This window comes from Ahaetulla prasina, chromosome 3 (genome assembly GCF_028640845.1).
Source record: "Ahaetulla prasina isolate Xishuangbanna chromosome 3, ASM2864084v1, whole genome shotgun sequence".
NCBI classification, from domain to species: Eukaryota; Metazoa; Chordata; class Lepidosauria; order Squamata; family Colubridae; genus Ahaetulla; species Ahaetulla prasina.
Genome location: NC_080541.1, coordinates 109,013,933 through 109,037,434, shown reverse-complemented (window position 1 = coordinate 109,037,434; position 23,502 = coordinate 109,013,933). Strand labels below are relative to the sequence as shown.

General features: G+C 43.5%; 1 protein-coding gene across 1 annotated transcript in view; it reads left to right on the top strand.

The window, feature by feature from the left end:
* Positions 1 to 10,998: 10,998 nt before the first annotated feature.
* Positions 10,999 to 23,502, top strand: part of PFDN1 (prefoldin subunit 1) — a 60,390-nt gene continuing 47,886 nt past the window's right edge. The window contains exons 1-2 of the mRNA XM_058176990.1: positions 10,999 to 11,137; positions 13,212 to 13,378. Of these exons, the coding sequence (XP_058032973.1) occupies positions 11,105 to 11,137; positions 13,212 to 13,378 (200 nt within the window). The 5' untranslated portion in view covers positions 10,999 to 11,104. The remainder of the gene's footprint in view (positions 11,138 to 13,211; positions 13,379 to 23,502) is intronic.

Here is a 23,502-nt window from a genome sequence, read left to right as displayed (position 1 = left end):
GGTCCGTGGTTAATAAAGCTCCCCTGATTTCAGACCTAATTCAGGAAGGGACCGCGGACGTTATGGGCATTACGGAAACCTGGTTGGGCACCGAAGGGGGGGTCCCCCTAGTGGAGATGTGCCCACCAGGTTTCCGAGCATTCCATCAGCCGAGGGCCCAGGGTAGGGGTGGTGGGGTGGTGGTTATTATTAAGGAGAGTCTGGAGCCGAGGGAGACCACTGTGCTTCAGATAGCTGGGTGTGAATCCCTCTACGTGAAGTGGGGTCATTGGACTCAGGTGGGCTTGTTGATCATGTACCTGGCTCCTTGCTGCGTGACAACAGCCCTGCCCGAGCTGTTGGAGTTGCTGGCCGGGTTGGCAGTTGAAACCCCTAGACTGTTGGTCATGGGGGATTTCAATTTGCCATCAACGCGCGGCCCTCGGCAGCTCGGGAGTTCATGGCTTCCATGACAGCCATGGACCCATGTAAAGTAGAAGCTTTGTGTAGCTGGGAAGCCCTCGTCGGGTGAAGGATGTTCAGCGCCTGCTGGGCTTCGCCAACTACTACCGGACCTTCATCCCGGCTTTGCCACACTGACAGCTCCACTTACCCAGCTCCTCAGGAAGAAGGTTGCATTCGGTGGGGTCCCCGCAGCAAGAAGCATTCACAGCCCTCAAGAAAGCCTTCACACGGAACCCGTCCTGAGGCATCCCGACCCGCCCGCCTTTTGTGGTGGAAACGACGCGTCCAATGTGGCTCTGGGAGCGGTGCTGCTACAGGCTCCGGACGAATGGTGGCACACTTTTTCCCTGCGCTTACTACTCCCGGAAACTCAACCCTTCCGAGCGCAACTACACTATCTGGGAAAAAGAGTTGCTGGCTATCAAGGCTGCATTCGAGGCTTGGCGACACCATCTGGAGGGGGCCCGACATCAGGTGGAGGTCCGAACGACCATCGGAATCTCGAGCACCTCACCACAGCTCGGAAGTTGAACCAGCGGCAGATCCGTGGTCGTTGTTTTGCCCGGTTCAACTTCCGCGTGACCTACATTCCCAGCGGTCACAACCGGAGGGCGGATGCCCTGTCCCGAAGCCAGAGTACCTCTGCGCCAAGGACCCCTACCTCCACGGACAGTGCTGCGGCCAGAAGCCTTGGCCGCAGCACGGGAGCCAGTGGACTTGCGGGCCCAGGTGCGAGAGGCGCAGCGCCAGGACGCCTGGTCGCAGCAAAGGAGAGCGGAGGTGGGCCCCACGTCTCCTTGGACCTTGGAGGAGGACTTACTCAAGTTTCGGGGGCGATTATATGTGCCCACAGGACCACTCCGAGCCCTCGTCATGACCCAGTGCCACGACAACCCTGCAGCAGGACATTTTGGGTTCTTCAAGACCTCCACCTGGTGACACGGACCTTTTGGTGGCCCAGTGCGGCATGATATACATGCCTACGTGACATCCTGCATGCTGCCGGCAAGCCAAGACCGCCACGGGGCCTCCGGCTCCTCCAGCCCTTGCCGACACCCGACAGACCCTGGGGCGATCTCTATGGACTTCCTGACAGACCTGCCGCCGCCCTCTGGGTTCACCACGGTGCTGGTGGTGGTGGACATGCTCACCAAGATGGCACACTTCATCCCATGCCGCGGACTGCCCACAGCCGCAAAACGCCCGCCTCTTTCTGCAGCACATCTTCCGCCCATGGTCTACCGGACAGGGTGGTTTCGGACCGGAGTTCAGTTCACAGCCCGCTTCTGGAAGAGCCTGATGGCGCGTTGGAGGTGCAGGTATGTCTGTCGTCATCGCACCATCCGGAGACCGACGGGGTACAGAGAAGGTCATCGGTATACTGGAACAGTATCTCCGTTGCTTCATCAACCAGCAACAGGACAACTGGGCCGACTACCTGTCCCTGGCGGAGTTTGCTTTTAACAACTCTCAGCACACCTCTACTCAGATGACCCGTTCTTTGCCAATGTGGGGTACCATCCGCGGCTCTTCCTCTGGCACCACCGACTCTCCTGTTCCCGAACGCAGACCTTCCTGACGGAATTGCATGCGGTCCAACAGTTGGTACGCCAGCAGCTGAATCGGGCAAAGGAGGATTACAAACGGTCCGCCGACCGCTCCCGACGGGCAACGCCCGCTGGCAGTTGGAGACCGGTGTGGCTCTCCACCAAACACCTCCCGTCCGACCGCCGGTAAAGAAGTTGGACCACCGATTCATCGGCCCGTTCCCTGTCGAGGCAGTCATCAACCCGGTAGCTCACCGACTGACCCTGCCACGATCCATGCGGATCCACCCTGCTTTTCACCGGTCCCTTCTGGTTCCTGAGGCCACACCGAGTCCCCTTCGGTGCCCAACAGCACCCGCCACTGTCGCCGAGGACGGATCGGAGGAATCTGAAGTCCACAGCGACGAGACTCCCGCTGGCTGAAGGGTCGCTTCCAATATTTGATCGCGTGGAAGGGATACGGGACTGATTTCTCCTGGGTAGATGCCTCCGACGCTCATGCCCCTGACCTGGTGCAGGCCTTCCATGAGCAGAACCCAGCCCGACCGCATCCCGATGCCAGCCCTGGGGAAGGGCCCTGTGTGAGGGATAGTGTTGTGACCCAGGTTCCTGGACCCGGACTCCTGGACTCGGATGATTCAGAAAGTGAGGGAGAAGACCTGGCCAGCCCTGCTTCTCTTGAGCCCTTCCTCCTGGCACCCACCAAAGGGATGGGGAGGGGCCGCACAGCCTGATTCCATGGAGCCTTCTTCTGATTTGGCAACGCCCAAGAACAGTTTTGGAGGGATGCAAGGTCACGAGATTTAATCGCGCGCAGCAGCGGAAGAGTTGGGACAAAGCCAAGTCATAATTGTCATGCAGTGACATCTGCAGAGACTATAAATAGGAGGCGGGACTTCCTGGTTTTTTGTCTTGGACAAAGTAATGAGTTGGCGCGAGCTAATGAATTGGCGCGAGCTAACTATTTCAATGGAGGGAAGAATATATTCGTGAGTAATTCTGGCCTTATCTATAATTTCCTCGTTATCTCCAGAAACTTGGCAGGCCCGTGGGTAGACGTGGCCAGGACATGTATCTATGTAAATAAAAGGAAAAAAAAGGAAGGCCTCTGACGGACTCTTTGCTGGGAGTATTGGGGGAAGGGAAACAGAACAGCTCTTTATAAAAGAAGTCAGTGCCAGACAAGCACTTTGTTGGGTTGTACTGGTCTACTAATAAAGAACTGTTGTTACTGAAAGATCTGTGTCCATCTCTTCCATCAGCAAATCTAACAAAGATGCTCAATGCTCAGGAAGAAACTATTTTAATTCAAGATAGCTGGCTCCAGCATGATTTAAGAGGCAGCCCGATCCCTGTTTCTCTATTGCAAACAACTATCTGATTTCCTGCTTGGTGTGTAGTTTTTGTGAAATCTGATCTTTGAACTGACTAACAAACCTGCCTTGGCTCCTGAATTTTAAACTGGATCCAGACTTTCCTTCTATGAGTTCTCCTTATTGCTACTTAGCATCACAAAATACTTGTGGAGTAGTTAAAAGTAGCTATCAGACAGTTAGTAGTGATCTAAACTTCCTACCAGAAGTTGCCTCCTCTCCAAAACCGAAGTCCAAAGCGTTGGCAATGCTCTTTTTCTAATTTGCTCTGTAACTGGTTTATTCATTTTTTTAAAATGATGTATTTTGGCAGGATGTAGAAGCTAGCTAGCCTTAAATTTAGTGGGATGGAATGGGATGAAACTTAAAAGAAAGCCTCTTTTTAAAACAGAAAGAGAGGTCTATTATTTAATATCTGTCTGTATGTATACATGTGCACCTAGCAGGCAGTAGTACTATTAGTGCCAGTTCTTCCAAAAAAATTTGAAGAATTAAGGGCCCCTTTGGGGAAGGTGTTTGAGCAGAAGGAAATATTATTTTGAACAATTAAAAGAAGACTGATTTGAAAAGCAAGAGAATAGGAACAGGAAACTAATCCTTCTTTTTATCAAGCCATCACACTGAGTCAAATCTGAAGTAAAGGTGCTATAGCAGTTATCTCAAAGAGACAAGAAAATCAAGGACCACTACCACTTCCGCATGGAATCTTATATTCCTTTACCTTAAATTTGTTCTTTTTTTCTTCTGACAGATCACTGTCAGATCACAGCAATTGCATCTGAGCATTACTTACTGAGCATGCGCCAAGATGGCGCGGTGAAAGTCTTCGTAGGAGCGGTTGGCGGCCTTTCCTAGGGCCTGGGACCGGGAGGTGGTGTTTTCCAACCTTCTGGTCCCAGACCCTGCCGGGGGAACATCTCAAGCAGCGTTTAAGATGAGGCTGGTCGGATTTGAGGGTCCAGGACGTGTGGTAGGCTCGGCGTTTTCCTCGGCCTTTGGCCTTCTGTTTGGGGTGGTGGCCGCAGCGGTCGCGGCATGGCTTTTGGGTCTGGCGGCGGCAGCAGCAGCAGAGGCCTCCCCCAGGGGCTGAAGGTTCTTCCAACGACGCCAGAGAGTGGATGGTCAGACGCTTTCCCCACAATGTTCCCTTCGGTGCTGCCCTCGGCTTCTTGCTGGGGTGGCGGCCGCGATGGTGGCAGCCACGGCATGGCTTTTGGGTATGGCGGCGGCGGCAGAGGCCCCCCCCAGGAGCTGAGGGCTTTTCCAGCGACGCCGGACAGGGAATGGCCGGATACTTTCCCATGGTGTTCCCTCGGCGTCTCCCTTGGCCTTCTGTTTGGGGTGGTGGCCGCAGCGGTCGCGGCATGGCTTCCGGGTTCGGTGGCAGCGGCGGCTGCGGGCTTCCCCACCCCACTCCAGGGGCTGAGGGTTTTTTTTTCATCAGCACCGGAGGGCTTTTCCATTGACGCCAGAAAGGAGAGGATCGGACGTGGGAGAAGTAGAGGGTCGGATGAGTCATCTGGAGGGTCCAGCCCATTGAGGAGGGAGTCGGAGGCGAGGCTGGCCCTCTTTTAGACCCTCTACAGTTTGGCCCGAGATGGTGGTAGCGGTGGCCCTCACTAAGACTGAGACTAAGACTAAGTCCTGAAGAGCCAGAGTAGCTCGGTATGGAGTTTTTGGCCCATATCGTCTTTCGACATCAAGGCCTATATTAATCTTTTAATATCTAGGCTGAACGGACTGGCTCGGAGGAGAGTGGCTAGCTTCATCTGGACCTGGGGCAATGTGGTTGCTGTTTGGTTTGGTGATAGAGTAACGACCCCACGGAGTCCGGGGAGTCCACGGTTTATCTTGTGAGCCACGGCCTACTCTGCTAGTCGTGGAACTTCTGCTGTAATGACATCTGGACCGGCTGGATGGGCTGCTAATCGCACCATAATTTTATTATGCGGAGATTTTCTACTGCGGACCTTCTTGCCCTGCGAGACCCCCCTCTCTCGCAGGTTTGGCCCTCCTCACTATCGAGGGCCCATCTTGAGGATGGGTTTTGGAACCCCGAGAGTTGGCATGCTAAATCTAGGAGGCTTAGGGGATTTTTAATCAATTGTTTTAACCGTTTTTTAAGTGGGAGTTTTAATGGAAATTTTAAGGTGGGGAGGGAAACTGACGGGTCTGGGTTGGGGGTGGGTGGGTGGGGAAACCCGTCAGGGAAGGTGCTAAGTCCACCATGTGTTCGCGGTGATGATACTTTAACAGGTCCAAAGGCAGTGAGGGAGGGTTTCGTTCCAGTCTGTCAGGGTCGAGTCATCAATACGGTAAGCGGGAGAGGCAGATATGACGGAACAGGGGGGGCATATCAGGTTTCGGGGGTTCGCTCTCGCTGTTTAAGAGCGATTGAGTGCCCCGGCCCCCCACGAGTTTCCCGTTCCCCGAGTGGCCAGAGTTCTCGGGACTTGGGCCTTCGGCTGATGTTATGTAATGCTAGGTCCGTGGTTAATAAAGCTCCCCTGATTTCAGACCTAATTCAGGAAGGGACGTTATGGGCATTACGGAAACCTGGTTGGGCACCGAAGGGGGGGTCCCCCTAGTGGAGATGTGCCCACCAGGTTTCCGAGCATTCCATCAGCCGAGGGCCCAGGGTAGGGGTGGTGGGGTGGCGGTTATTATTAAGGAGAGTCTGGAGCCGAGGGAGACCACTGTGCTTCAGATAGCTGGGTGTGAATCCCTCTACGTGAAGTGGGGTCATAGGACTCAGGTGGGCTTGTTGATCATGTACCTGGCTCCTTGCTGTGTGACAACTGCCCTGCCCAAGCTGTTGGAGTTGCTGGCCGGGTTGGCGGTTGAGACCCCCAGACTATTGGTCATGGGGGATTTCAATCTGCCATCAACCGGCGCGGCGTCCTCGACGGCTCGGGAGTTCATGGCTTCCATGACAGCCATGGACCTGATTCAACTAATTGATGGCCCTACCCACTTTGGGGGAGGCACCCTAGACTTGATTTTTATCTCTGGCCAGTGGTTAAATGATCTGATTTTAAATGATTTAGTTGTCGAACCTTTGTCATGGTCAGATCATTTTCTCCTTCGCCTGGACTTTCTGACCGCTACCCACCACCGCAGGGAGACGGAACCAATGCGTTGGTTCCGTCCCAGGCGCCTGATGGACCCAGTGAGGTTCCTGACGGAGCTTGGGCCGTTTCCCGAGCACCTGGCCCACGACACGACTGAAGAACTAGTCGCGGCCTGGGAACAGGCTGCGGCTGGAGCTTTGGACCGTGTCGTGCCTTTGCGGCCTCTGACCCGGTGTCGGTCTCAACCAGCTCCTTGGTTCTCCGAGGAGCTGAGGGAGATGAAACGCCGGAGAAGACGCCTAGAGAGTGTCTGGAGATCCAGCCGCTCTGAGGCTGACCGGACACTAGTTAGGTCCTATAGCAGGACCTACCTAGTGGCACTGAGGGATGCGAAACGTTTTTACGTTTCCTCCCTCATTGCGTCGGCAGATAACCGCCCGGCCGCCCTGTTTCGGGTGACCCGCTCTCTCCTTCAACAGGAGGGGCGGGAGGACCCGTTACAAGGGCGTGCCGAGGAGTTTAACGGTTATCTATATGATAAAATCGTTCAGCTTTGGGACGGACTGGATCAAAATTGGATAGATCCAGGCGAGAGTTCCGAGACGCGTCTTGTTGAGGTGGTTTGGGATAACTTTGACCCTGTGACTCCTGAGGACATGGACAGGTTGCTGGGTAGGTTGAATGCCACCACATGTTTACTGGATCCGTGCCCCTCCTGGTTGGTGCTGGCCACGCAGGAGGTGACACGAGGCTGGCTCCGGGGGATTACAAATGCTTCTTTGCGGGAGGGGGTCTTTCCCGCTGCCTTGAAAGAGGCGGTGGTGAAACCTCTCCTCAAGAAGCCTTCCCTGGACCCAGCTGTTTTAGGGAATTACCGTCCAGTCTCCAACCTTCGCTTCACGGCGAAGGTTGTAGAGAGTGCGGTGGCATGTCAGCTGCCCCAGTACTTGGATGAATCTGTCTATCTAGACCCGTTCCAGTCCGGCTTCGCCCGGTTACAGCACAGAGACGGCTTTGGTCGCGTTGGTGGATGATCTCTGGAGGGCCAGGGACAAGGGTTATTCCTCTGCCCTGGTCCTATTAGACCTCTCAGCGGCTTTTGATACCATCGACCATGGTATCCTGCTGCGCCGGCTGGAGGGGTTGGGAGTGGGAGGCACCGTTTATCGGTGGTTCTCCTCCTACCTCTCTGACCGGACGCAGACGGTGTTGACAGGAGGGCAGAGATCGACTCCGAGGTGCCTCATGTGTGGGGTGCCACAGGGGTCGATTCTCTCACCCCTCCTGTTCAACATCTATATGAAGCCACTGGGTGAGATCATCAGTGGTTTTGGGGTGAGATACCAACTGTACGCTGATGACACCCAGCTGTACTTTTCCACCCCAGGCCACCCCAGCGAAGCTGTTGAAGTGCTGTCCCGGTGTTTGGAAGCCGTACGGGTCTGGATGGGGAGGAACAGGCTCAAACTTAATCCCTCCAAGACGGAGTGGCTGTGGATGCCGGCTCCCCGGTACAGTCAGCTGCAGATGCGGCTGTCTGTTGGGGGCGAGTTGTTGGCCCCAATGGAGAAGGTGCGCAACTTGGGCGTGCTCCTGGATGGGCGGTTGTCTTTTGAAGAACACTTGACGACCGTCTCCAGGAGAGCTTTTTATCAGGTTCGCCTGATCCACCAGTTGCGTCCCTTCCTGGACCGGGATGCCTTATGCACGGTCACTCATGCTCTCGTTACTTCTCGCTTGGACTATTGCAATGCTCTCTACATGGGGCTCCCCTTGAAGAGCACTCGGAGACTTCAGCTAGTCCAGAATGCGGCTGCGCGGGTTATTGAGGGAGCGGGTCGGAGCTCCCACGTAACACCGATCCTGCGCAGACTGCACTGGCTACCTGTTGTCTTCCGAGTGCGCTTCAAGGTGTTGGTTACCACCTTCAAAGCGCTCCATGGCTTAGGACCGGGTTACTTACGGGACCGTCTACTGCCGTCTTCTATCTCCCAGCGCCCAGTGCGTTCCCATAGAGAGGGACTCCTTAGGGTGCCGTCAGCCAAACAATGTCGACTGGCGGCCCCCAGGGGGAGGGCCTTCTCTGTGGGGGCTCCTACCCTGTGGAACGAGCTTCCCCCTGTACTCCGACAATTGCCTGACCTTAGGACCTTTCGCCGCGAACTTAAAACCTATTTATTTCATATGGCTGGACTGGCTTGATTTTAAAATTTTAATTTTTTAATTGGGTTTTAAATTTATGTAATTTTATGGGTGTAATTTGTATTTTAAATTTTTCGACAAATTGAATAAGTTTTTTAAGGGCTATTTTTAATATTGTATTTGACTGTGGTTGTATTTTACTTGGTTGTTCACCGCCCTGAGTCCTTCGGGAGAAGGGCGGTATACAAATTAAAATATTATTATTATTATTATTATTATTATTATTATTATTATTATTATTATTATTATTATTATTATTATTATTATTATTATTATTATTATTCAGAGTGGCTTCTTCTATGATACATGTTCTTTGAATGACTGCTATTGTTTTGCTCCAAAATTCCATAATGCTAAGTGACAGTTGCATAGAAGTGACCAGTGTTTTTTGTTGTTTGGCTCAGGCAATTAAAAAGTAACATTCTGAAAAAGCAACTTCCAATAAAGCAAGTAAAACAGAACACCCAGAACCCCTTTTACCCAGAACAATAGTACTTGGAATGGTATACAAAACAAAGAAACCCTATTTTGATTTGAATCCTTGAACAAAGCATCCAAATCATGTTTTGGTTAAAGCATGGACAATATAAACCAACTGTTTCATGTACAATTTTACAGATCCCTGAATTTATTACAATATTCAGTTTGTTTTTTTTAATAAAAGCCATGCCAAAAAAGGTAAAAATGATGAGAATATGACAAGAACATGACAAAATATATTAACAAAACTGCATTGGAAAATATGTTAAATATATTTATATCAGCATTAACAGAAGGCTCAGATAAAGGATGTTTTTCCTGACATAGTTAGGGAAAATTAGGACAAAAACGTATTTTAAATTTTAATTTAATTTAATTGGGTTTTAAATTTTGTAATTTTATGGGTGTAATTTGTATTTTAAATTTTGGGCAAATTGAATAAGTTTTTAAGGGTTGTTTTAATATTGTATTTGACTGTGGTTGTATTTTACTTGGTTGTTCCCCGCCCTGAGTCCTTCAGGAGAAGGGCGGTATACAAATTAAAATATTATTATTATTATTATTATTATTATTATTATTATTATTATTATTATTATTATTATTATTATTATTATTATTATTATTATTATCCAGAGTGGCTTCTTCTATGATACATGTTCTTTGAATGACTGCTATTGTTTTGCTCCAAAATTCCATAATGCTAAGTGACAGTTGCATAGAAGTGACCAGTGTTTTTTGTTGTTTGGCTCAGGCAATTAAAAAGTAACATTCTGAAAAAGCAACTTCCAATAAAGCAAGTAAAACAGAACACCCAGAACCCCTTTTACCCAGAACAATAGTACTTGGAATGGTATACAAAACAAAGAAACCCTATTTTGATTTGAATCCTTGAACAAAGCATCCAAATCATTTGGTTAAAGCATGGACAATATAAACCAACTGTTTCATGTACAATTTTACAGATCCCTGAATTTATTACAATATTCAGTTTGTTTTTTTTAATAAAAGCCATGCCAAAACAGGTAAAAATGATGAGAATATGACAAGAACATGACAAAATATATTAACAAAACTGCATTGGAAAATATGTTAAATATATTTATATCAGCATTAACAGAAGGCTGAGATAAAGGATGTTTTTCCTGACATAGTTAGGGAAAATTAGGACAAAAACGTATTTTAAATTTAAGGAAAAATTACTGTAAGGAAAATTGTTGTCTTTGATACTCTGCAGATTTATTAAACAAGCTCTGAATAAACATCCAGCTAAATATGACATACACACAATGCACATTACTGTAATCCAAAATGTGATTTACGTGGCTTAATAAGTTGTTGAAGTTCAGTTACTGTAATTTATTAAATAAACAATGGTTAAGTATGCTATTGTAAACCATAATATGATTTGTTAAAGTATTGGCTTAGTAAAGTGTGTGACCAAACCATTGTGATTTAACAATGGTTTATGGCTTGATATGTGTCTTATTTAATAAATCACGCCTGAATAATTTAGTACAATGTATAAACCAAGACCCAGCATACCACAACACAAATTAGCATAAATATGAGATGAACCAGTCTGAACGGACTGCATTCATTTACTGCCCATATAATTTGTTAGTTGCAAAACACAAGGAAAGCCGAGGGGTGGAACAGGTGTGATTGAAGGACACGCTTCGCGGTGTTATACCAATATTGGGGGGCGATTATCTACCTGAAAATACAATCTGCTTTTTATATGGGAACCAGTGAAGGAACTGTTGTTTTGAGAGAAAAGAAAAAAGCTTGTGTATTTTTATTGGCAGATAAGGTGAACTTGCAGGTAAACAGAAGCGGAGACAAGACCCAAACATGCCACTCTAAACTAGCCGTCATCTATCGATTTTTACTACGCATGTCTCGATTGAACAGGAACAAAGGACCGTTATGCCATCTGTTAAAGCTGTTGCCTAATGCGCATGCGTAGCTGGTTTTTGCACTCGTTAAAATGGCGGCGCCCGTGGATCTTGAATTGAAAAAGGTAAAGAATATGAAAATAGGGTTGGGAGTTGCCTGAAAGTAAGGGGGATATGGAAGTTAGAATGGTTGTTGCCCGTTATCAGAAGAGTTTGTTTGGGTTTTGGTGGTTGGTGTTGCCCGTAGAGAATTTTAGGCACTTCTGCATTAAGAATATCGGACTTCTTAATATTTAACAGATTATTCTTGGTTGATCCTTCGGGTCGAGTGCGACGCCGTGTGATTTCATAGAATATCACTAAATTCTGCTTTGTGGCTTCATGTGATCCCTCTCCTCAAGTTGGCGAATGGTCTCTACGAACTTTTCATATGTGTTTCCCTTCCCCCAGCAATATATATTTGGAAGCATTCTGAAAATAAAAAGGAAAGCATTTTTAATTCTATTTCAAAACTAGTCAGGGGATAGTCTAATTTAAATTAGGTTACTTTTTGTTTTGAATCTATATAGCAAACTTATAGCTGTAGAAGTTTTGGGGAGGTGTTGAGATATGTGTTAACATTCACATATTTAATCCTACAGATTGTATCAAAAATAAAATTAATAAATTTAAAATCTGTAGTATTTCAAATCAAACCAAGCTAACTTGTCCCAAAATGTAATTCTAACAGTTTCAGTATCAAACCAGGACACATTTATGGTACTAGTCACCTAATGACTCTCAACCTGGATCAAACTCTCTCTATTGTAATAAATTATAATACTTATCACCTTTCTGCAGGAAAAATATAAGGTGATTATACTTCTGATATCATCTGTCATTTAGGCTGCATGGAAAACAAGCACATTAGTTAACTGTATTTGACTTACAAAACTTTCCATATCTCTTTCAATTTTAATATATTACCCAATCTGAATCTTCAGGATTTGCTTTTTTATATGGAAGAAACAAATTAAGCTATCATAGCAAGTAAAAATCTCCACAGATTGATAAAGATCATTGAGTCCATACATAACTGGAGGATATAAAGCTGTTCATACATTGCACTAAAAAATAATATGGTTTTTGCTTGGTACATTGTATGAATCAGTTATAAAGGAGTTTGTAGAATGTAGAGCAAATGTACAGCAGAATGAGTAGTACTCACCATTTACCTTGCAGAATTGTTTTTACAATTATATAATGCATGGTAAATATTCTTACCAGTAAACTATATCCTCAAAACTGTGATGCAGGCCTTCGTGGCCCATTCCCATTTTTTTCACAACATTATCTGAATTATTTAATCTGATTAAAAAAGTGCTATACCAGTTACTATTTGATGATTGGAATATATTTGTGTCTCACTGCTAGAGATCATTAAAGATACATGCATATTAGTTTTTACCCAGTGTTGTTACTGGTTTTTTTTCTTTTAATATTTTTTGATATTTGGTGCATATTTTGCAAGTTTCTTTAATTTATCTGATGTTTAAATATACCGTACATGCTGTTGGTAAGAGATTGCAGTAGGGGGAAAAGGAGGTCTGCTCTATTGCCATAACCATGGTGTCAGCTGCTACTCATGCATTAGATTTTCTGAAGTTATCCTGGCTTTTCTCTTTTAATAAATGATTAGTTAGATAGCTGCTAAAAAAATGAAAATTTGCATTACAGGTGGTCCTTGACTTACAACAGTTCATTTAGTGACCATTCAACGTTATAAGGGCATTGAAAAAATTGACTTATGACCATTTTTCACACTTAAAACTATTGCAGTATCCCCCTGGTCACATGATCAAAATTCAGATGCTTGGCAAGTGACTCATATTTATGACAGTTGTAATGTTTCAGGATCATGTGATCATCTTTTGAAATCTTCTGACAAATGAAGTAAATGGAGAAGCCAGATTCACTTTACTAATTTAACAACTGCAATGATTCATTTAAAAACTGTGGCAAGCAAAGTCATTAAAAAAGGGGCAAAATTCATTTAACAAAGTGAGTTTTTCATTTAGCAACAGAAATTTTGGGCTCAATTGTGGTTGTAGGTCAAGGACAACCTGTATAACGAGACGGAGAGGTTTTTGTGAAGAGTTAAGACTCACAGATTTTTTTTTAAAAAAAAATTAGCTATGTTTATATTGTTTTCCATGTCAGGCATTTTCTGAACTTCAAGCTAAGGTCATTGAAACCCAGCAAAAGGTGAAACTGGCAGATATACAAATAGATCAGCTGAACAGAACAAAAAAGCATGCACATCTTACAGACACAGAGATCATGACTTTGGCTGAAGAAACGAGGATGTATGAAGGTATAGGACGAATGTAAGTAGTGGTTCTTATTTGTCATTTATCTTATTTACATTCAATTTTCTTGTTTTCTCATTTTTTCTGCAGCATTTATACCAAATTTGTATGACAGAGCCATCCATATTGGAATTGAGTTTAGCATATCATCTGTACCGAGACTAGGGTTTAAACAAAGATCATAAACCATAATTTGTAGAATCTTTTATCCTTGCTTTATTTAGCATAATCATGGTTTTGCATATCATATGAATCTAGCATGTTTGTCTCATGGTTAAACAGTTATTGGTCTGAACCAAAAATGAGATGGGATATTAGATTATCTTGAGTGCTTCTTGTCTACCATGTGTGATTACTTTGATCTTGATTGGTTACCATACTCTTGTACTTAAAAAAAGTAACAGCTGACCACTTGCAAAGTTGGTTTGAGTCTTTTAGAGGGCCAGAGGTTGCTAAAAAATAGGGACTCTTAAATGGTTCTTGACAGTGGTCAGCAGTACTTTCTGTAATGCATTTTATGGGTAAGAGTCTTTCCCATTGTTAATGTTACAGGCGTCTAATGCATGCAGTATCTTTTTGATTTCTATCAAGAGACATATCTATTAACTGCTAAGACAAAGTTTGTTTGCTTTAACTTTGTTTCTAATCTGGAAATTACTGTTTTGCTTTTATGCACCTTCACATTACTTTTCCTCCAGTGTGATAGTATTACCGTATCTGTCAACAATGCCCCTTGGATTCTCCATAAGGCAAACTTTATACAAAGAATGGATGCAAACATGACATCTCTTGCAAAACTCAACTTTAGCTTCTAGTCCTCATCCATGTTACCAAATTGGCCTTCATGAATGCCAAGGAGCAGTAGAATTCTTTTGTTCTAGGGACAACCTAGACATTAGTAATACAATAGTACATGTCTTACTAATGTCCTTATTAAAACAAGGATCCAGGTTTTCACAATTTTAAGATTTCCTATAATTGTCAAATCAATAATAAACCCATTAATCAAATCAAGTACTTTAAATGTTTTCATATTAATTTCCAATCATCTACTTTCTGAAGTAAACAAATAAGTAATCTCTTCTCAAGAGCACAAGAAGCTGCTAGTGAGCATACAAGATTTGCAAACTACGAAAGCAATAATGCTTGTAGTCCCTGTAGCCATCAGATAATTCAAACTGAATGTCTTGCATTTGCTGCTATGCTGCAATTCTGTGCACATAAGGACACTTCTACCCTGTAAGTAATTCAATCCAACTTTTTGAATTTTTGACACATTCTCTGATCCTAGAATCAGCTAGAAAGGTACTCTTTGAGATTAGGACAATTAACCAGTGGAATAGCTTGCTTTCAGTCGTTTTTAAGAAGAGACTGGTCAGTCACTTGTCTGAAATGGCATAAGATCTCCTACTTGAGCAGGATTAGAAGACCTCCAAGGTCCCTTCCAGCTCTATTCTTATTTTGAAATTGGCTGTCTTGAGGTTTGGCTAAGACTTTGGCAACTTGCTATATATATACTGTATGGTTGTTTACTAAAGACATATAAATTTAAACTTAAGCAAGATAACTTGTGAACTTAACCAGAATGTGTAGGTTACTGAAAGCAAATATATAAATTTTCAAAAATATTTCTGGTTTGGTTTTTCTTTAAATAAATATTTTAAGTACTGGTATATATTTTTGCTCTATAGTTACTTAGGAATTATAGAATCATAGAAATGGACTGGACTCAAACTTTATTCTGTGCAGGAATTTATAAATAACTCATACCTAATACAACCCTGTATGGTAAATTGGGCTGAGAGGGAGTAGCTGGCCCAAAGTCATCCAGCCAGCTTTCAGGCTTAAGGTGGGACTAGAACTCATAATCTCCTGGTTTCTAGCCTCAGACCTTAAACACTAGACCAGACTAGTTCTATTAAAGCTCATTTGGCCTCTTTTCCTCAGGCAAGGGAAACCTGCACTTCTCTAAAGAATTGGTTCCGTACAATTTACTGGAATGAAGTGTTGCCTAATATTCAAGTGGAATTTGCTTTCTTGTAATTCAAAACTATTGCTTTGTGTTTTGCTCTCTGGAATAATAGGGCAGTAACACTTCCTCAATGTGATCTTTCCTCAAGTATTAGAAAAATATTATCATAGACAGTCCCTGTCATATTTTCTTAAAACTGTACTCTGATTTTTTTTCTCTAAGATTTGGTTTTTAGTATTCTATCAATCTGTTTATTTGCATCTGTTTCAGTTTGTCTGAATCCCTTTTAACAGGTGGTGCTAAAACTAGATAATACTTAATATAGAATCTGACTAGAGCAGAACAGAATGGAAATATTTACGTCCCTTAATTTGGGCAGTTTAATTTTATTGATGTGAGCCAATCCTGTATTTCACTTTTTTGGCAATCATGATTTACATTTATGTTTTTCATTGAGCTATGTTTTATTTTTTTTAAACAAACCAAATATCCCCCCATTCTGTAATTGTTCTCTTGCCCCCCTAAAATTGCATATGTTTATTAAATTTAATGTTATTTTCAAACAGAATCATCTTTTGGTCTGCTAGATTAATTATTTCTTAAAATTTATTATATCTATATATAAAATGTATTATATATAGCTTTCAGAATAGCAATCTTTCTAAAACAGCTTGCAAGTAATATAAACTTTTGTAAATAAACCTGCAATTTTATATTATGCAAAGCCAAATAAATATTTGTAAAATATTTTTTTTGAATAGCTGGTTCTAGTAGCCTGTTGGTTTGTTAAAGGTAAGGAAAGAATCCATTTGAGCAGGCTTAATAAATGCTTGTTGCACATCATTCCTTTCTCTTCATGGCTAATTTCTGCCAGCACTCCTACCTCTTGTTACTCTGTTTATAAGAAAGTCTTTTTAAAAAATTATGTGTTTGGTTAAGTTTCCTTAAAAATCAAGAATTGCTTCATGGTAATTTATTTATCTATTTCTCCCCTTTATTTTTTTATCAGTAACAGCTAACATATTTAATACTCCTTTATTCTCCTATTTTCCTCACATAGCAGCAACCCTGTGAGGTGAGTTGGGTTGATAATGACTGGCCCAAATTTACCGAGCTGATTTTCATGGCTAAAGTAGGATTAGAACTCATAGTCTTATGCCAAACTGACTCTTCAAAGTTCCCACTATATGCCAACTGCCAGGAGTTTGATTCTGACTGGCTCAAGATTGACTCAGCCTTCCATCCTTCCGGGGTTGGTAATATGAGGATCCAGATTATTGAGCGGGGGGCAATATGCTGATTCTGTAAACCGCATAGAGAGGACTGTAAAGCACTGTGAAGCAGTATATAAGTCTTAAATGCTATTGCTATTTCTACTATATATAGTTATTGTTCGATCTTTGTTAAATTACCCTTGCTCCATCATCTAAAGTAGAAAATCGACAGCAAGCCAAGTCTGAAATTTAGACACTAGGCTTGCAGTGTTTGTCTCCCAAAAGATGTCAGGATATTTCATATCTCAGCACTTGAACTGGATGTGTCTTTGAAAGATCTGCACTTTGCAGAATAGTTTGCCCCATCCTGAATCAAGTTAGTCCTTGATGGACAATGAGCTTTGGCAGTGGCTTTCTAACTTCGCTAGCAGAATACTTCATATACAAGCTTATCTGACCAGAGAGTTCATATAGAATGCATTAGATATTCACATAAGCATCTGAAAATCACTAGTGGGCAGAACTTTTTGGCAAGTGAAAAAGGAAAATGCTGTTCTATCTAACTGAAAGACAAATAGAAACAGAAATTGAGGTGGCCTAGATCTGAAAATGCACAAGACAGTTTGGATAAAGTTTTATTTAATTAAAAGATTTGTATAGTGCCCATTTTGTGTATCATAACTCTGGGCAGCTAAAGATAATAAAACAAACATCTAAAAGCGACATAAAATTTGTCTTGTGCTTTCCAAACACACATCCCTCATATCCAGCAAGGACTCACTACTCTAATTCTTGTTGGAAAATCCAGGACATCAGGACTTTTGGGAAGGCCAAACAAGTAGTAGTCTGTCAAATCTTGTGGAAGAATGTTACAAAGAGCAGGGACTGCTACTGAGAAGGTGTATTGGCTTGGCCTTGTTAGATGGCAACATTTAAGAGAATGGGCCTAGAATATACCCACTGTATCGGACTTAATAAAATAGGTAGATACTTTTAGGAAAAGTCATTCTGGCCAATAGCCCATGTAAGATTTTATGGATGATAACTAACACCTTATTTTGCTCCTGTAAAAGAACTGAAATCCAATGCACATGGCAAATCATGGGGAGTCCAAAACTGCATTCTGGACCAGTTATAATTTCTGGATAGTTTTCAAGGGCAGCCTTCTTATAGAGCATATTGCAGTAATCACACCAGGAAGTGACCAGGGCCTGAGTGACTATGAGCAAAGACCTCCCAGACCAGGAATGACCCAATTGGTACACAAGATGAATCTATTCAAAGGCTCATTGACACATATAAATTTTGCACCACTTCTGTCAAAGATATACTTCACCAGATTCATAACATAGGTGGGAGCAATTCTAAACATTCTTGTCATGACCTCTTCCTGAGCAAATAGCCAAAACTAACAAAGAATTAGTTCAATTAGTACAGCTCATGGATAATACCAAGAATACATTTTTCCAGGTGATCAATTGAGGCTTTCTCTAAATGCATAAGGTTACTTCTACAATTTACATTTTGTGCACGTGGAGCTTTGTAAAATTCAGAAATTTGTCTACTATCTCATCACTATCACCAAAATTCTAGAATTAGCTTCCCTTAACTGAACAATTAAACAAACTTTTGTTTTTTAAAAAAATAGGTTTGATTGTGATCTTTAATTTTTTACAATGTATATTTTAGAAAACTTGTACTGTATTGCTGAATTCCAAAATTATTCTTCATTTACAATAATATACAAATTAAAAATATTAAAAATCAAGAAATATAAACAGAAACTCCCACCTAATTACAAACATCACTCCCACTTTCTCAGACCACTCTTTTTTGCAGCCTTTATACATTCTGTGGGCCATAGATATTTTCATTATTTGGATGAATTCAAAAGAATTCTGTTTATTATCCACATATTCCAAGAGTGTATCAGAAACACCTCCAATATTCAAATAGGGTATTACACATTTTACACATTCATCATAGTACTCAAATTAAAATGCTGATGTCAGTTCATAAATAGTCCAAGTAGCAAAACTCAACATTAGTGTATATGCTTATATCAGGCTACATGAGTCTTTCAAAAGAAATGAACTAACTGAATTAAAATGTACTGGCAAAAAGCCAAAATGCTGAACTGTACTCTGAGTAACAGATATTGCTTGCATACAACATAAACTAATTTATCATCTTCTACTTTGTATTTCTGGTTTTCCTTTTTTGAAGTTGCAAATAGGTTTTGTTGAAAATATCCCTATCAAACCTAAATATTGGAAGGTAGCACCCAAAATTATATTACTGCTAGATAGTGATTGGTGATAAAATATTAGACAGAATTTTAATGTACATAATTTTTCTGAATTTATTTCTGAAACTTGTATCAGATTCCGTTATGAACCTCATGTTACATTGAAAATGCTTTCTTCCTATGTAAGTATGTATCTAATTGCTCTGTATATTCTTGCCTTGTACATCTTTTTATGATGTTCAGATTCTAATCATACCAAACTTTTTCTGAAGATTGCTAATGTTATGTGCTTTATTATGTTAATATCAGAAACTTTTGTGTGGTTTAATTTCTCTATCTTTAAATCGATAGACCAAAATAAATCTTTATGCCTTAATATAATATATACTCCATTTCAAATTTGTGCTATAGGAATTTAGTACTTAAGCAATAGCTTTGCTGTTTGTAAAGCTAAAGTTGTACTAAATGTTTCCTAAAATTTGACTTGATATAAAAAAATCAACCTCTCTGTCTCTCCCTCACCACCGCCCCAAACATAGATTTGGAATGGAACTAAACATCCAATTAGAAAAACAGGAGAGCAACAACATAGCTAGTAAATGGTTTATTAACTATGAGATACAAAGGAGTAATATCAATACTCCATATTTAAATTCAAAAAGTTAATAAGATAGTAATTGTTTAGTGATCAGAATTGGGACTGCAAAGAGGTTGTTAAGTGAAACTGAAGCTTATGATTTTACTGCTGTTTTCCTTTGCTTTACAAACTTACAAAGATCATAGATGCAAGGAATGGTCTTAAAGTTACTTTTTCATTACTGTTGTAACTGAGAATGGTCATTAAAGAGGACTACCTGTAAATGGAAGCTAGCATATTTTTCCTTAACAGTAATTATGTATTTTCAGCTACAGCTAAGTATTTTGAAGTTAACTGATACCAATGTGAAAGAGATACTCAAAATCTCAGCACTGAAAAGAGCAATTATATCATTAATACCACTAAAACCCTTCTTGCATTAATCCAAATTAAACTACCCATAACAATTGTCTAGTCTCTGAATACAGTGGTACTTTGGTACTCAGCTGCTTTGAAACTCAACATATTGGACACAAAAATCTTGACCTAGTACTCATCGTTTATTTGGTACTCAATGCACAAGCTAGAACTTGTTGGTGTCAGCTGCATTGTTACTACATTATTCTCCCTTGTAGTGAAGGCAGCAACCAGGAATGGGTTGTCCTCCTCTGCTAGCCAATTTATTTATTTATTTTATTTATTTATTTATTAGATTTTTATACCGCCCTTCTCCCGAAGGACTCAGGGCAGTGTACAGCCAAAAAGATAAAAACTCAATATATATACAATTAAAAACAAAAATTTAAAACAGAGCATATTACAAAAAGGCCAAGATTAAAAATTTAAAAATTTAAAACCCTAAAACAATAAAACCCCAATTAAAATTTAATAAAACTATTAAGCCAGTCCTGCTTGAATAAATAAGTATGTTTTTATACTTATATACAATAGGACTGAGACTGTCAAAACTGCAAGGACACGCCTACACCAATGGTTCCCAGCTTTTGTCTCAGTCCTAGCTGAAGACAGATGTGTTTTTTGCATAGAGCAACCTATTTCTGGAAACCTCTTTAATTGTGTGTTTACCTGTGGCAGCTATATCAACACTGTACTGCTGTGCCAACTAATCCATTGTGAAGAGCTTTTAGCTCGAGCCCGCTGAAGGCCACACTGCGGCAAGTCAAGTCACCGGCCGGTGACTCTGACTAGACAGCCAGTCGAGTGTACCTTGCAGCGCTGACCCGAGAGCCTTCGGACCATTACAATAAAGCTCCAATGCATTCTGGCTTGGCGGTAAGCTCTGCGTTCCGCTTCTGGCCGAAGGGCAGCCAGGCTAGCAGGTAAGCCTGATCTGTCAGTGAAAGCCATCGCTGCTGCTTCTGGCTTTGCTTAACGAGTCCCTGCCCAATACAGGCATACTTGGTGATGCCGGCACGAGCTCCCTCAGACGGACACATTCCCGAGCCTCTGCTTGCCTGGACACATTCAGAAGAAGCTGCGGAGCTCCCTTTTTTCATGGCAGAAGCCTTTGATTAGCTCAGCTGTTAAGCAACTAAAGGAAAATGGCGGACGCGGTGCCCAGCGTCAGCAGGAATTTTGCTGTCACTTTGGCTACCTCAGAGCCTGGCAAACTGGGAGGCAAGCATGCAGAGACCTTAGGATCGAGGTCTGCAAGTAGGAGGGCAGCTGCCAAGATCTCCAAAAGATCAAAGAAACTCCCTAAGCTGTTCAAAGCTGTGGAGAGAGACGAGGCTAGACGACAGAAGGCACTTGATAGGGAGGTAGCCAGAGCACTAGCTGGCAGTGAGCAACTGCCTCAGCCTTCAGGATCACATTCTTCCCGCTATAATGCAGAACGGCAGTTTATTCTGCCTCAGGATTCTGACAGCCAGCCTAACCTGTCCCTGTCACCAAATGGCGCTGCTGAGCAGCCTTTAGCTGGCAACTGCCCAGCAACAGGGAAACCTTGTATGGCTCCCTCCCAGATCCATTTTCTGCCTCAACAGCATGGCAACAGCCTGTCACATTTAGGGCCTTGCCTGCAGAGGCCACATTTACTCCGACTGCAGTGGGAATCTGCTTGGGAGAAAGGTAGCAAGGCCATATTCCACCTGGCATGGAGGCCATTATATCTGAAGCCATTGAGAGGGGCATAACAGCTGGATTGCAACGCAGCCACAGCCACAGGGAGGCTTCCTCAGATCAATGTCTATTGATGTGCCATTAAAGGGCAGGCTTCAGGGGAGTTATTGCACCCTCAGAGGTCTTGCTCCCCAGTTTCATCCAATCACTGGTTCTCAGGAAGACATGGATAGAGAGATGGAGCTCTCAGAGGACGAAGGCTTATCCCCTGATCAGCCACCCTTTGTTGGTCTTTTCCATCCTCGATTGTTTAAATCCTTATTGTATAAGGCTTCAAGTACAGCATGCTTGGCAGGGCATTTGCCAGCGGTAGACCCACCTCCTGATTCAGCGCAATCCAGGGGCTCTTTGTTTTCTGAACAAAGCCTGAAGCCAAGCCTGAAGCCAAGGTGGTTCCTTCTCCACAGTTATTTGTAGATATTGTACATAGACAGTGGGCCACCCTAGGGGCAGGAGCAAATCCTAGCTCCCTGGATAAGCAGGTTTTCAGCCTGGCCCCGGACTTGTCACAGACACTTCAGGTGCCGGTTGTGGATGGCCCAATTGTGTCATTAGTGACTCCATCTGTTATGACAGATGCCACAGAGGAGGCCCTCCGGCTGGAGGACAGACATGCTGAACAATCTCTAAAAAAGGCTCATCAGTCAGCGGCTTGGGCTGTAAAGGCCACCACCACAGTGTCCTTTTTTCCAATGTGTTGTTCAGATAATCCATTCATTGGGTGATCTCATTATCTAATCGTCAGAGACTTGAGTGAAGAAATTTGGAACTGCTCAGCCATGCCTCCTGCTCCTTGAGCTTCAGTCTTTTCACTCAGTCTGAGGGAAGAGAATTGAGTTGTTCCTCTGACAATTAGATAGATCATTCCAATTTTTGGATTATTTTTTCTAGCATTGAATTGATCTGGGGAGCTGCGTGTGTTGGAGATTTTCTGGCAAGTAGGATTTTATTTTATTGCATAGTATTGTGTTGTTGGCTGCTGGTTGTGAACCCTCTGTGGGACCCCTTTGTGTTGTTCTAGCCGCTGGTGGATGTTTGGTTTTTTTTTCTGGGTTTCTGGATAAACCCTTCCACCAACGCAGCTCCTCCAACGTGGGTAGCTCCAGAGTTTGCACCCAGTGTTACGTGGCGTGCTCTGAGGTTTAGTTTGGCTTTGCGGCTCTGGGAAAGTCCCTTTTGACTTTCGCGTCATTTTTTCTGGCAAAGGAAGCGTCTGCGGCGGTGCGGGAGAGTCTTCTGGCTTGCGGTCGCCATTTTTGGTCACAGCGTGGGATGGAGCAGACAGAGATCGGAGGAGCAGAGGCTTGTTGCTCCCGGTCATCTTCCTTCAGCTCACTGCCCCTTTGGAGTAACTTTGGCCAGTGCTGGTGGGCGAAGCGGTGTTGTTGGAGTGGTGGCTCCTGCGCCTATATTTTGGCTAGAGGCTTGAATCTGCGCTGGGAGAGCGTGCTGGGCTCTCACGCCACCATTGTCTGAGGAAGAGACTTGCAGAGTGACTGGCAGGTTTGATCCCGTTCACAGTCCCTGTTGTGACCCAGGTTCCTGGACCCGGACTCCTGGACTCGGATGATTCAGAAAGTGAGGGAGAAGACCTGGCCAGCCCTGCTTCTCTTGAGCCCTTTCCCTCCCTGGCACCCACTCAAAGGGAGGAGGAGGGGCCGGCAAAGCCTGATTCCATGGAGCCTCCTTCTGATTTGTAGCCCCAAGAACAGTTTTGGAGTGATGCAAGGTTACGTAGACGTGATCGGCGTGCGCAGCAGCGGAAGAGTTGGGACAAAGCCAAGTCATAATTGTCATGCAGTGACATCTGCAGAGACTATAAATAGGAGGCGGGACTTCCTGGTTTTTTGTCTTGGACAAAGTAATGAATTTGGGCGGGCAATCTGTATCAACGGAGGGAAGAATATATTCGTGAGCAATTCTGGCCTTATCTGTAATTTCCTTGTTATCTCCAGAAACTTGGCAGGCCCGTGGGTAGACGTAGCCAGG